General features: G+C 37.5%; 1 protein-coding gene across 1 annotated transcript in view; it reads right to left on the bottom strand.

Moving 5' to 3' along the window:
* Positions 1 to 14583, bottom strand: part of MORC1 (MORC family CW-type zinc finger 1) — a 157206-nt gene that overhangs the window by 100380 nt on the left and 42243 nt on the right. Inside the window, exons 10-11 of the mRNA XM_081573662.1 lie at positions 4515 to 4594; positions 2306 to 2379 (exon numbers count right to left, since the gene is read on the bottom strand). Of these exons, the coding sequence (XP_081429788.1) occupies positions 2306 to 2379; positions 4515 to 4594 (154 nt within the window). The remainder of the gene's footprint in view (positions 1 to 2305; positions 2380 to 4514; positions 4595 to 14583) is intronic.

Genomic DNA, 14583 nt, shown 5'->3' with positions numbered 1-14583 from the left:
TGTTTACGAACTGTGTGGAATAACTCATAAGAAAAGAGCTTTGCAAGCTGGAAGCATTGTTATTAATATTCATAATTATAGTATATAACTCCTGGCAATAGAAAGAAGGATTGCTTATTAGTGTTCTCTTTGCTCTCTCCACTCATTTAGGTCCATAGGGAGCTATAATTTGAAGAGATATTTTCAGGGAGACTTGATAGGCTAGTTTTTTCTTTTAGCTTTTCATTATTTTCTCCCTTTCTTTATACTTTTCCCTTCATTTTAAAGAAATGAGTTGTGATGCCCTTCCCCACTGTTCCCAATTCATCCCATGTTTAGTTCATCTTTGCTCTCAATCTCAGCCTTTCCCCGACTTGCTGAGTTTCCTCCCCTTTCTCTGCACTCATCTGTTTCAGTCAGTCAGTTCAGTTCAGTCGCTCAGTTGTGTCTGACTGTTTGCGACCCCATGAATCGCAGCATGCCAGGCCTCCCTGTCCATCATCAACTCCCGGAGTTTACCCAAACCCATGTGCATCACGTCAGTGATGCCATCCAACCATCTCATCCTCTGTCGTCCCCTTCTCCTCCTGCCCCCAATCATTCCCAGCATTAGGGTCTTTTCCAGTGAGTCAACTCTTTGCATGAGGTGGCCAAAGTTTTGGAGTTTCAGCTTCAACATCAGTCCTTCCAATGAACACCCAGGATTGATCTCCTATAGATGGACTGGTTGGATCTTCTTGCAGTCCAAGGGACTCTCAAGAGTCTTCTCCAACACCACAGTTCAAAAGCATCAATTCTTTGGCGCTCAGCTTTCTTCACCATCCAACTCTCACATCCATACATGACCACTGGAAAAACCACAGCCTTGACTAGACGGACCTTTGTTGGCAAAGTAATGTCTCTGCTTTCAAATATGCTGTCTAGGTTGGTCATAACCTTCCTTCCAGGGAGTAAGCGTCTTTTAATTTCATGGCTGCAATCACCATCTGCAGTGGTTCTGGAGCCCCCCAAAATTAAGTCTGACACTGTTTCCACTGTTTCCCCATCTACTTCCCATGAAGTAATGGGACCAGATGCCATGATCTTAGTTTTCTGAATGTTGAGCTTTAAGCCAACTTTTTTACTCTCCTCTTTCACTTTCATCAAGAGGCTCTTTAGTTCTTCTTCACTTTCTGCCAGAAGGGTGGTGTCATCTGCATATCTGAGGTTATTGATATTTCTCCTGGCAATCTTGATTCCAGCTTGTGTTTCTTCCAGCCCAACATTTCTCATGATGTACTCTGTATATAAGTTGAATAAGCAGGGTGACAATATACAGCCTTGACGTACTCCTTTTCCTATTTGGAACCAGTCTGTGGTTCCAAGTCCAGTTCTAACTGTTGCTTCCTGACCTGAATACAGGTTTCTCAAGAGACAGGTCAGATGGTCTGGTATTTCCATCTCTTTCAGAATTTTCCACAGTTTATAGTGATCCACACAGTCAAAGGCTTTGGCATAGTCAATAAAGCAGAAATAGATGTTTTTCTGGAACTCTCTTGCTTTTTCGATGATCCAGCGGATGTTGGCAATTTGATCTCTCATTCCTCTGACTTTTCTAAAATCATCTTGAACATCTGGAATTTCACGGTTCACGTATTGCTGAAGCCTGGCTTGGAGAATTTTGAGCATTACTTTACTAGCATGTGAGATGAGTGCAATTGTGCAGTAGTTTAAGCATTCTTTGGCATTGCCTTTCTTTGGGATTGAAATGAAAACTGACCTTTTCCAGTCCTGTGGCCACTGCTGAGTTTTCCAGATTTGTTGGCATATCGAGTGCAGCACTTTCACAGCATCACCTTTGAGGATTTGAAATAGCTCAACTGGAATTCCATCACCTCCACTAGCTTTGTTTGTAGTGATGTTTTCTAAGGCCCACTTGACTTCACATTCCAGGATGTCTGGCTCTAGGTGAGTGATCACACCATCGTGATTATCTGGGTCGTGAAGATCTTTTTTGTACAGTTCTTCTGTGTATTCTTGCCACCTCTTCTTAATATCTTCTGCTTCTGTTAGGTCCATACCATTTCTGTCCTTTATCGAGCCCATCGTTGCATGAAATGTTCCCTTGGTATCTCTAATTTTCTTGAAGAGATCTCTAGTCTTTCCCATTCTGTTGTTTTCCTCTATTTCTTTGCATTGATAGCTGAGGAATCTGTTTACCTTGTGTTAAAAGGAACTTAATCTCCTCAGCTTGTTTAAAGGTTTAGGAAGTAAGTGATAAGAGACAACTATGTACAAGAGAAAGCAAACAACCCCGTTTGTCCTTTAAGAAGACTGTATGTCATACCTTGGCAGAGGAAGACAAGGAAGTGCTGTCAGAGTAGTTTACTTTGATTTGTGCTTCTTTCAGGATGAGTTCAGCTAGAAACAGAAGCAAGATAATTTAATAAAATAAAATTCTTTCAAACATCTTTAAATGAATATTACATATACATCATACATACATGACCAGTAAGAATGGCTTACAGATAATAATTTCAGAAAATTCTATATTCCTTCTACAGTTTTCACAGATTCCAAGATTAGGTAGCTGTATAGTGTTTCCTCTAAGGCATGACAACTTACAGAGCATACACTTGTTGTTGTTTAGCTGCCAACTCACGTCAGACTCTTTGCAACCCCACGGACTGTAGCCCACCAGGCTCTCTCTGTCCATGGGATTTCCTGAATACTAGAGTGGGTTGCCAGTTCCTCCTCCTGATCTAGAAATCAAACCTATGGCTCCTGCCACCATCTCCAGCATTGCAGGTGGGTTGTCTATGTCTGAGCCACCTATACACATACAGACAAATTCAAAAGTCATGACTGAATGTTCGGTTGACTGAAACTCTCTAAAGTCCATGAAATATGGATTCAGAGCTGCTCCTCACTCCTGGATCACTGGAGAAGGATGACTTTGTCCTTTTGTGGGAGGACAGATTGTGTATAGCATTCTGTCTTAAAGTGGATGTAACATCAGTCTCTAAAATTATCTAACTCTGCAACGGAACAATGGGGGTTTCTTTTATTTTTTTTTTATTTGGCTGTGCTGGGTTTTGGTTGTGGCATGTGGGATCTTTAGCTATGGCATGTGAACTCTTAGTTGTGGCATGTGGGATCTAGTTCCCTGACCAGGGATCGAACCCAAGCCCCCTGCAGCGGCAACACGGAGTCTTAACCACTGGACCACCAGGGAAGTCTCTGGGGTTTTCTGATGTACATCAATCTAGTTTCAAGTATGTCTTTAGAACTTAGTTATTTTTGTAATAATAAGTAACATCATATTTAGACAAAACCAAAGATGGAAAATGTGTTATAAAGTTCCTGAGAGGGAGGCATTACATTTGACTAATTGTGGTTATTCCTTCAATGGTGAGAGCAGCATTCAGTTCAGTTCAGTTGCTCAGTTGTGTCCAACTCTTGCCACCCCATGGACTGCAGCACGCTAGCCTCCCCGTCCATCACCAACTTACTCACACTCATCTCCATTGAGTCAGTGATGCCATCCAACCATCTCATCCTCTGTCGTCCATCCCCTTCTCCTCCTGCCTTCAGTCTTTCCCAGCATCAAGGTCTTTTCCAGTGAATCAGTTCTTTTCATCAGGTAGCCAAAGTACTGGAGTTTCAGCTTCAGCATCAGTTGCTCCAGTGAATGTTCAGGACTGGTTGGGTCTCCTTACAGTCCAAGGGATTCTCAAGAGTCTTCTCCAACACCACAGTTCAAAAGCATCAATTCTTAGGTGCTCAGCTTTCTTTATAGTCCAACTCTCACATCCATACATGACTACTGGAAAAACCATAGCTTTGACTAGACAGACCTTTGTTGGCAAAGTCAAGTCTCTGCTTTTTAATATGCTGTCTAGGTTGGTCATAAATTTTCTTCCAAGGAGCAAGTGTCTTTTAATTTCATGGCTGCAGTCACCATCTGCAGTGATTTTGGAGCCCAGAAAAATAAAGTCAGCCACTGTTTCCCCATCTATTTGCCGTGAAGTGATGGGACCAGATGCCATGATCTTCGTTTTCTGAATGTTGAGCTTTAAGCCAACTTTTTCACTCTCCTCTTTCACTTTCATCAAGAGGCTCGTCAGTTCTTCTTATCTTTCTGCCATAAGGGTGGTGTCATCTGCATATCTGAGGTTATTGATATTTCTCCAGGCAAGCTTGATTACAGCTTGTGCTTCCTCCACCCCAGCGTTTCTCATGATGTACTCTGCATATAAGTTAAATAAGCAGGGTGACAATATACAGCCCTGATGTACTCCTTTCCAGATTTGGAATCAGTCTGTTGTTTCATGTCCAGTTCTAACTGTTGCTTCCTGACCTGCATACAGGTTTCTCAGGAGGCCAGTCAGGTGTTCTCGTATTCCCATCTCTTTAAGAATTTTCCAGTTTGTTGTGATCCACACACTGCAGTATATGTCTCAGAATAATTGCTCAATGAATGTTTGCTGAATAAATGGACAATAATGATGTAGGCCATATAACAATAATGACACAGGTCACAAGTAATTACATACCTCTCTTTACTGCTTCTTCTGCCTTTTTAACTTCACATTTAAATGCTCCTTTAAAAGAAGATGTGACATACAGATACTTTCTGAAACAAAACAGGAAAGAACATAATCAAGTCAGATTATCATTTTAAAGTTCACAATATAAAAATATTCTCTAATAAGACTATATACTCCAGAGATACATTATTATTAAGAAAAATTCATCAAGTAAGTTACATTCAGCTAGTAAATCAGCAAAGTTTATAACTAAGAAAAATTTCTTGCTCTGTAATACTGAGCAATTTTGTTTCTGTAGAGAAACTTAAGGAGAGAGATAGGAAAATCTGTGCCCACACAAATATTCATTTAAACATGTAAAATGTGATAATTTCCTTAAAAGGAAAATTTTCTATTGAACTGCTTCATTATCAAAGTTTCTGGTTAATATACCCATCCTTCTTACCCAGAGCACCATTGACATGGGTAAACTGCTTCTCCCCATCTGTAAACAATTATCTCTAACTCAAATGCCCAAAAACACACATTAATGTATCATTTTAAACTACTAAAACATATTTTCTAATTTTTTGCTCAAGCCTGTTTTCAAGGCTCAGGGTTTTACTGAAAGCAAAGACACTCTAGAACAATCACGGAGAAATAAATGTATATATATTTTATCCTCACTCAAAGTGAGCAAAACAGAGATGAGACAGGCTCTGTAGAATCAGAGGTTCTCTGAAAGCAGCTGAAACTATGTTTTTCTATAATAGAGGATTTCTAGAATACGGGTTTTAAATGCTGGTTTAAATCATCATGGAGAGAAAAACTCCAGATCAATATTTGGTCTGAGAATACTCAAAGCTCTGTATACTTCATTCTATAACTTTTGCCTCTCATATCCATGTAGACTTGGAAGCTTACAATTCTCTGACAAGGCAAGGTTTAGAAAGGTAGTGAGAGGCAGATGGAGAATTCTAGAGCATCTTTTGAAGCCAAAACATTTTAAGACATATAAAAAGAGGAATTTGTTCATGCAGAGGAGAGAGTCTAAATCTATTAATATATGCCCAATGAGTCTATGCCAGGGATAGGCAAAATACTGCTCATGGGCCAAATTAAGCCAGCAGCTTGTTTCTATTACAGCCTAAGACCTAAGAATGTTTTTTTTTTTTTCCATTTTAAAGGATTAAAAAAAAAAAAGGAAAAATTAAAATATGCAAAAGAGACAGAATATGTCCAGATATCTACACTCAGACCCTTTACAGAAAAAGTTGACCAATCCCTAGAATCTAGGCTAATATTAATGGTTTTTGAATAAGAGCTTGATCTAGAATTGCTTTTCTATGCTCTGGTTTTGAAACAATGTAAGCAGTAGTGCAAATTCTTCACAATACAAACAGGTCACATATAATTTACATGGCTTTTAGCTGGAGTCTGTTTTAAGACTCTTCCATTATCTCAGAGGCTGTACAGATATACTCTGAACAGAACACCATCATGATTAATCAAGATTTGGGCTACTTGGGCCCCTTCTATGTGGGTTAAAGGCCTTGGTTTGTCCCTTATTAGAAGTACAAATTACAAAAGACTTGGCAAATGACTTCATTTTCTGTGATTCCATTTCCTTATCTGTAAATGGAGATAAAAACAATGATGTCTGTCTCACAGGACTGCTAAGAGAATTAAAGATATCAGCATAGCAAAAGAACTTAGAATAATGCTGGTTCATAGTAAATTGACTTAATAGGATGTGTTTTACCTAATAAACACCTTATAAGTTGTGTCTATTAGATGTATGGTATAGAGGAAATATTAGTATGTATTTTAGAGATAATATACATTGGGAATATGAAATAAAATGAGTAGTTGAATCAGTTCTTTTTCTTTTAAAAATCTGAAAAACTTGTGGAAGCATGCCTAATTACCTACATAAAAAGGCTTAATGCTAAAAAAAATTAATGAAAACAAAAAAATCTCACTAAATGACATCCTAAATTCATCTACTGCAATGGTGTAATGAATGATTCAAGCTATAATAACTATGTACCTTTACCTCTGACTTCATTGTTCATTTTCCAAGAAGATTTACACAGTTAATAAAAGAAAGGAACACTCATAAAAATCTAAGGTAAAGCAATTTTCAATTTGTTCCCTTGATTTTCTTTTACAATAAACATTGTTCATTTAAGTCATAACCAAGGTGTATTTCAAATGAGTCTCTGTTACATCGAGAAAACAACAAAACCTAAGTTTTAAAGTAGGAAATCAGTGATCACTATATACTGGAACTATTATTTGCTTTTAAAAACAAAATCACGTATTAATCACATAATTATTTTTATTTGAATCACTTAAATCAAACATTAATTTAAAAAATCAAAGTGAAATTAAGGAGGAACTGAACAATGAGGTAATCATTCAAAGATGATGTGAATTATACTACTCAAGCGTTTTTAGAGACTACATGCTTACAGACAAGAAAATATAGGTGGCATAAAAAGTGCCAACTGTACATTAGTGCTTAATTTTAAACAACAAAGGCAAAAAAATGCTCTCTCTTCATGACGTGGGCCATTCAGATAACCTGGTCTCAGATAATGTGTACATCTCAGATGACAGTTTAAATTTTATTATTCCATGGATAGAGGAGCCTGGCAGGCTGCAATGCATGGGGTCACAAAGAGTCTGACATGACTGAGCGACTAACACACACACACACACACTGCTCACAACAATTAACGAAAGCTACGAAATATATGTGATTTTGTAAATCTGGTGATAAATCTGCCTGTTTTCATAAAAGAATGAATCTTTGTTCAAATCCCCATCCATAATCAGAAGTCCCCATCAGCCTCACACATTATTTTTTCCTACTCGTGGACTCTTGAAGATAAAAATGCTTCTGAGTGTCAGAGTAATACTGGAGGAAAAGGAAGAGAATCCATCCAGTTCTACTCCTCAGTCCTTGCAACATTCCCTACAAGGGAATGTTGTCCCCTCTAGAACTGGGCTTCCAGTTTCTCAGTGGTTAGAATGGTTTCAACACCATCTCCCAAACTCTGAATATACCTGACCTCTGCCCACACTGGAGGTCGTGGTCTCTGTTTTCACCCTGTTTCTGCCTTCTCTCTCTGCCTCATTCTGCCTCATTTTAGGTCTCCACGCTTCCTCACACATTTCACCTTCTACGTCCCTACTTTCTTCCATCAATGAAATTGCATTCAAATGTTTTGTTATGTCCACTTTTTATATAAATCAATTTATTGAATATTTTCTTTCCAAAAGAGCTTAAAAACATAAGGTCAATGAAAAGTATTGAGGGAAAATGAAAACTAACACAATAAAAAATAAATAATAAAAGTTTTGTTCCTTAGAATGGCAAAAATAAAATAAGAAAATACTATTAATAACACATATGGATTTGGAACCACAGAAAAGCTCACTTACACAACTGTTGGTATAAAAATAAATTGGTCTCTACTTCTCGGAGAGTAAATTAACAGGACCCCTCAAAATTAACAGTGTATCTATCTTCTGACTCATAATTTACTTCTATAATCCAGTCTACAGAAATAACCATATTTGAGCATAAATGTCAAATGATGCTCAAGCATATCCAGTTTAGCACTGTAACAATCAAAACGCTGCTTTACTGTCTGGTGGCTTAGATGGTAAAGAACCTGCCTGCAGTGCAGGAGATCCAGGTTCGATCCATGGGTCGGGAAGATTCCCTGGAGAAGAGAATGGCAATCCACTCCAGTATTCTTGCCTGGAGAATCTCAGGCACAGAGGAGCCCGACAAGCTACAGTCCATGGGGTCACAAAGAGTCAGACACAACTGAACAAGTAACAAACACACCCAATGAAAACCCTAAAATCTAACTATACATCAATAGGTAGTTAAACCACAGAGTACTATACAGTGTATCTAACAGTGCCAAAGAAAGATTTCCAAGAGACCTTTTGTAAATAAAAAAAAAAAGTTCCATATAATTTTATGTTTAAAAATTGTGTGTATGGTTTATGTGTATGTAAATATGCAGAAGACGATCTGGAAAGGTATTTATTAAACTCCAGGCAGAGATTCTCCTTTGGGGAGATTACAGATTGCTAGAGCATGGAGTGAATGACAAGTGGTAAAGGGGGCTTTTAGTTATTTGATCTTCTGCAGTATCTAACTCCGTACTGTTTGAGTTTTAAATTTATTTTTAATTTAACTTTTTTGCTGTGGTGGGTCTTTGTTGCTATGCACGGGCTTTCTCTAGGTGCGGCAAGTGGTGTGCGGGCTCAGCAGTGTGACACGTGGGCCCAGTCGCCCCGCGGCAGGTGTGATCTTCCCTGACCAGGAATCGAACTCGTGTCCCCTGCACTGACAGGCGAATTCTTACCCCAGGGAAGCCCTTGTTTGAGTTTTAATTAATAAATTTTACTATTTTAGGAGCAAAATGGAACCATATCCCCTAGAGAGAAATAACCCCTAAAGAGAAGTCAAAATATGAAAAAATATTGAGGAATTTTTAAGACTTTCTGTGGCAAAACTATAGCCTATAGCATAGTACAGCACTTTGAGTGTCTGTTTTAATCAGAATCACCTGCAAAAAATTTAAATTTTCATTGGTTTTTAATGCTCATACTTACAAAATTGGTCTAAAACATGTTGGCTAATATAAAACAAAATATTTTTTTAAATTTTAAGTTGAAAAAACAGACTACAAGAAAATTAAAGTTCTAAACTTCTGGTTATGCAGAAAAAAATCAGCCCACAGTTATGAATCACAACGTTATAGTACTCACAACCACAATTTTTCTTTTTTTTTTAAGTGAAAGTTTGCCTGATTAGTCATACTATAAAATAGTTATAGTCCTACATTATTTATCAAAACATCTAATGAGGAATGATCAAGAATTTTCTGGCTAGTCTAATGCTGACAGCGAGACCTGGGTGTCAGATAGACTTTTCAAACTTAGTATGTCCAGTACAAGTGGAAAGAACCCCATCACCATTCTCCCTGACCCCCACATGTGCACCTCCCGTATCATCAGAAGGCTTCCATGGCTCCTTGTCTTCACCTCACATCCAATCCATAAGCAGGTCTTGTGGACTCCTATCTTTACAATGTATCTGTAATCTAAACACGTTTCATTATTTCTACCACTACCACCTCAGCTCAAGCCACTGTAATTTCTCACCTAGAATACAGTAATGGTATTCTACTAATTTCCCTTCCTCCCTTCTCGCCCCATAAAATCAATTCTCTACTAAGCGGCCACAGTAATCTTCTAAAATAATAAATTAAGTAATGTTGCTCTTCTCAAAAGACTTTACATTCTCAATACAACTTCCTCTTATTACCATCTTGGTCAAGCCCTGCAGGACTTGTCGCCATCTTCCTCGCCTCTTTTCAATCACCATGCTCTAGCTCTACTGTCCCCCCTGCCTCTACCTGTTCTTCTCTTCCTGGAAACATCATCCCATAAAATTCTTATATGACTCATAGTGGTATCCACCCTCCAAGATGTCCTCTAATGGTTCTTACTTCCTGGTGTTCATGTCTTTATGTAGTCCCCTCCCACACTGAATCTGTATAACCAAAACATGGAAGAAGTGATGGTAGATGACTCTTGAGCCTAACATTGAAAAGACTGCAGTTTCCACTCTGTTCTCTTGAATTGCCCACTCCAGTGAAAACCAACCCCTGTACAAATACTCAGGCAGTCCTGTGTAGTGGTTGAGGTAAAGAGGAACCAAAGTGCCAGCCAGCCATGTGAGTCAGCCAGTTTGGAAGTGTGCTTTCTACCTCCCATCAAGCTCCATAGCAACCCTGGCCAAAATCTCTTGTCAACTTCATGGGAGATCCCAAAACCAAGCTACACTACAAAACCACTATCAAATTACTGACTCACAGACATTGAGCAATAACAGATGGCTACTTTATTATTAAGTCACTCAATCTGTAGGTGATTTGCTTATACAGGGTTAGATACATTCACTTTCTCAGTTTGTTCAGCTGTCTGCTCAAAAGTTCTTTATTTAAAAAGTAACTTCCCTAATTTTCTGTCTAAAATAGTCATCCAAAACCCCTCAGTCCATGAATCTCTGTCTATTCACAAATGTGTGGGAACTATGTTGATCATTATGTTTAAAATAAATGTATTTTTATTTTAATCCTTTCAACCACCCTGAGGGAGAGAGGAATTTTCAAAACACAGTGGAGAAGCGTCAGGTTTAAGCAACTGCTGAAGGTCCACAACTAGTGAAAGGCAAAATCAAAACTCAAAGTGTCACTGATCCACATTTTGCTTTCAACTACTTTCAGATATTGAAAGATTAAATGATTTAAGATAATACAAACTCACGAAGGAATACATAAGATGCGCAGTTTACAAAAGAGACACTTTTAAAACATTGTTAGTCTGTCCCAGTGGGTGGGAGGTGAGCAGCTGGGGAATATCCCTAAAAAATGAAGACTGTCCCAGAATCACAGCATTACAAGATATTCAACAGCAGACCATAAATTCAATGTCCCTGAATATCTTTAAAAGGATCATGCTGCTCCTATGAAAACAGGGGACTCCAACCCCATACCATTTGGGCTCCTTTCAGTGCTATGAATCCACAGCAAAGCAGTGATAATGAGGAATGGAGATCTTCAAACAGATACTTTGGCTCTATCTCCCTTAAGGAGCTTTCAAAAGTGTCCTTCCTTAGTCCTAATGTGCAGAGATTTAATGCCTGCATAAATCTGAGAGTTATTTCTCTACTAAACCTAAAGAATCCAAAGCCAAAGGAAATCAGTAATGTCTGTTGCTGAAGATCAAATAATACAGCCATGTATTAGCCTGTCTATATTATACAGATAAACAATATTTAAGACCCTAAGACTTCTAAAATCTTTACACTGAAAAACGTAAAGAAATCACCTAGCTGAAATTCTTACCTAAACAATAATTCTTTCTACAATCTAGGCTCTTTTAGGGACAAATTTGTTTTCATCTTGAATGAGAGTGCCTTTCACTACTTCATTAATTTCATGCCACACTCACAACTCTGAGTTGCTATATTATACCTTTTGTCATATGTCTGGAGAAACTAAACTTCCCATCCTGGACATACTGGATTTAGTATTCTGGACATCAAAGCCTGCTAACTGGACCAGGGACTGGTTCAATCAAAGGAAGCTATGTGAGGGATCAAACCTTCCCAAACTCTTGTCTTGTCCCTAGACTCTGTCCAATAAGGAAGCTTTGAATTTGATGGTGGAAAATTTACCCTTTGTGAAGCAAATACTAAATATACATGGCAAAGTCAGCTCATCAGAGCTCAGGCATAACCTGTGCAACACTGGGCTGTTGCTTCAGTTCTCCAGAACACCCCAGCCATGGAGAAAACACTGAGACAAAAGTGACAGTGAGCATGCTGTACAGTGCCCTGCTCTGTGACTTCTCTGAGTATCCTTATCTTAAACATCAATGGAAAAAGGTAATCTGTGTGTCTCTGCAAAAAAAAACAGCACAACACTCTCATGCTGAGCTAGTCTCTTACTTCTATCCAGCCATTCAAGTTCTGCCCTCAAGAATTTCAATCATCACATGGCAGCCTTTCAAGTTTTCACTTACTCTTCTCTCATTTACAACATGATGTTCAATTCCATTAATTAGCCCCTACCAGATAGTTACCTTACTATGAGCCAGGAAGTCCCCTTCCCTTCTAAAGCATCCTCATCTGAAGATCATCCTCCAGACATGGTGTAAGCAGGACACGGTTTATTAACATCTTGTTCTGTTCACTAAGTTCTATAAACATTTTCAGCAACCCCATCATCCTATCAGCTCGTATCAGGCTTGTGGTCAATGAAATATCTAGTTTTTTCATGTAAATCAGTATCTAGTCTAGTATTAATATATTAACACAAATAGATTTTTAAAATCTAAATTCAGGACTGTACGTATTTATATTACGTTTATCTTTTGTACTTCAACTCATATTCATATTGTGCCGGATATAAGATATTCCTCCTAGTTAAGGGTCAATTATGAACTCAAAATTGATTTTTATCCAAATTATTGATAAACATACCAAACAGAATATGATTAAGGGATTAAAAATTCCCCTCAGTCCCTTTTTTAACTTGTTAGAGACATCGGGGTAAAGAAGCTACAGTAATTGTAAGTCAATTCACACCGCTAAAATCCAGTGTTCTTTTTTCTGTTTGCAATAAAAGCACAGAGAAATGACTGATGTATAGATACGTATTCTTACAAATAATATCCAGTGTTCATTTCTAGAAGTATACTGGAGCTTGGGTGGTCAAGTGGACAGAGAATTTAAACATTTTTAACATATGTTAAATGTTTCTATTCTGGTCACATAGGGTCATTCCCAGCTTTTAATTTGTTATGATACGGCCATTAGAGATAGAGTGCCTTTCAGGGAAGAAATAAAGTAAGGGTGACCCCACAAGTGGTGAGATAACAAGGATAGAGCTCCACATATTTCTTACATAAAAATTTGCCACTAGAGAACCTGTGAGGAAAATAATATGCAAAAATAAAAGGAAAATGGAGAGAAAGTTAACCCTAAGGGATAAAGCCATGGAAAAGTAAATCTGTCCTTACTGTAGATACCAAATATCAGATTTAACAGTTTATCAGAGCCCCGTGTAACACATGGCAAAGGTTCAAGCCTCCTTAAGTATCTTTTAAGGAATAAAATAAATAGTTATATTATATCTATTCCTGGTAAGATATATCTAAAAATAGTACACTGAAATGTGCATTTAAAACTACACTAGGATGGGAAACAGCCATCACTTGATTTAAGTAATTTAGGTAGACAAAATTCAATTTAATAAAATTCCCCCAGAAAATAGAAACAAACCCACATTTTCCATTGGCTTAAACCATTTTTTATCCAAACTCCCTAAGAGAGAAATAATTTAATTTGAAAAGATCAGCTACATTGATTGATCCAGGAGACTCTTGGTACTTCCCAGAAGAATGAGGCTGATGAAAAGAAGTATCACTTTGATATTAAATAGGGAACGAATAGATTTATAGAGTAAGTCTCAGGCTTGGTATACTTCATTTTTCAAAATATGACCTGCAGTATAACCAGAAATCAAAAGTAAAGCTTTTGAGGAATCCATCGGTGTGTGGTCACCTCATTTAATTCAGAGATCCACAGTTTTTAATATCAATATTGACATGAGTGATTGCAAGGCCTCAGGACAGCAACTACTTTTTCAAGAAAATAAGACAACATAACAAATGTGGGTCTATTATATAGAATTAGTGTGCTGCTGGGGAAGGAGCATGGAATTTGAATTGATAAAGAATTCAGAGTAAGAAAATTTGAGTTCTTATCCAGTTCTGACATTTATTTATTTCTAAATAATGATAAAACATAACCCACAGTGTCACTGCAAAAGTCAACTAAAATAATGCATATCAAAGGGCATATACATACATATATACACACACACACAATGTACACCCATTAAATGTTCCTCCCAGTAGATAGTAAACTGAAAGCTAGAGCTAATCTTATCTTTCCAGCACAATCTCAGACTCACAGAAGGTTTTGATAACTGTTTAGTAAATAAATGAATGACCACCCACATATCACACACTAAAAAAACAGGCTGTCTTGATTGCACACATAGTTGTACAAGGTAAGTTATAAAATATGCAAATATAAGCTTAAAAAAAAAGCTTATGCTAAAATATAAATGAATTAGATGCACATTTATACATATATTCTTTCTATATATAAAATATACATATACATATATGTATATGATTTAATAGTTCAAATACATTGTATAAAAAGAAAATGTAAGAGAACTTATTTTTTTTTAATAGAACCTATCACAATCAAAGCACCTAGGATTCAGTGCAGTAAATAACAAAATCCTACTTGAGGGGGACCATCTGACTGAGAGTGTTCACTACAGCATATTGCTATTATGGCCAAATATTTGTTTCATATGATTTACTCTTCAGCAAACCTTTCAGAATGCAGTTCAAACTTTATTTGCCATTGTAAAACTCTTCCAATCAAATTAACAATTGGAGTGTGGGGGGGTTATTTTAC

Source organism: Giraffa tippelskirchi, chromosome 2 (genome assembly GCF_054371585.1).
Source record: "Giraffa tippelskirchi isolate mGirTip1 chromosome 2, T2T-mGirTip1v1.2.pri, whole genome shotgun sequence".
Lineage (NCBI taxonomy): Eukaryota > Metazoa > Chordata > Mammalia > Artiodactyla > Giraffidae > Giraffa > Giraffa tippelskirchi.
The sequence above is the reverse complement of the archived record's forward strand: the minus strand, read 5'-3'. Positions and strand labels throughout refer to the sequence as shown.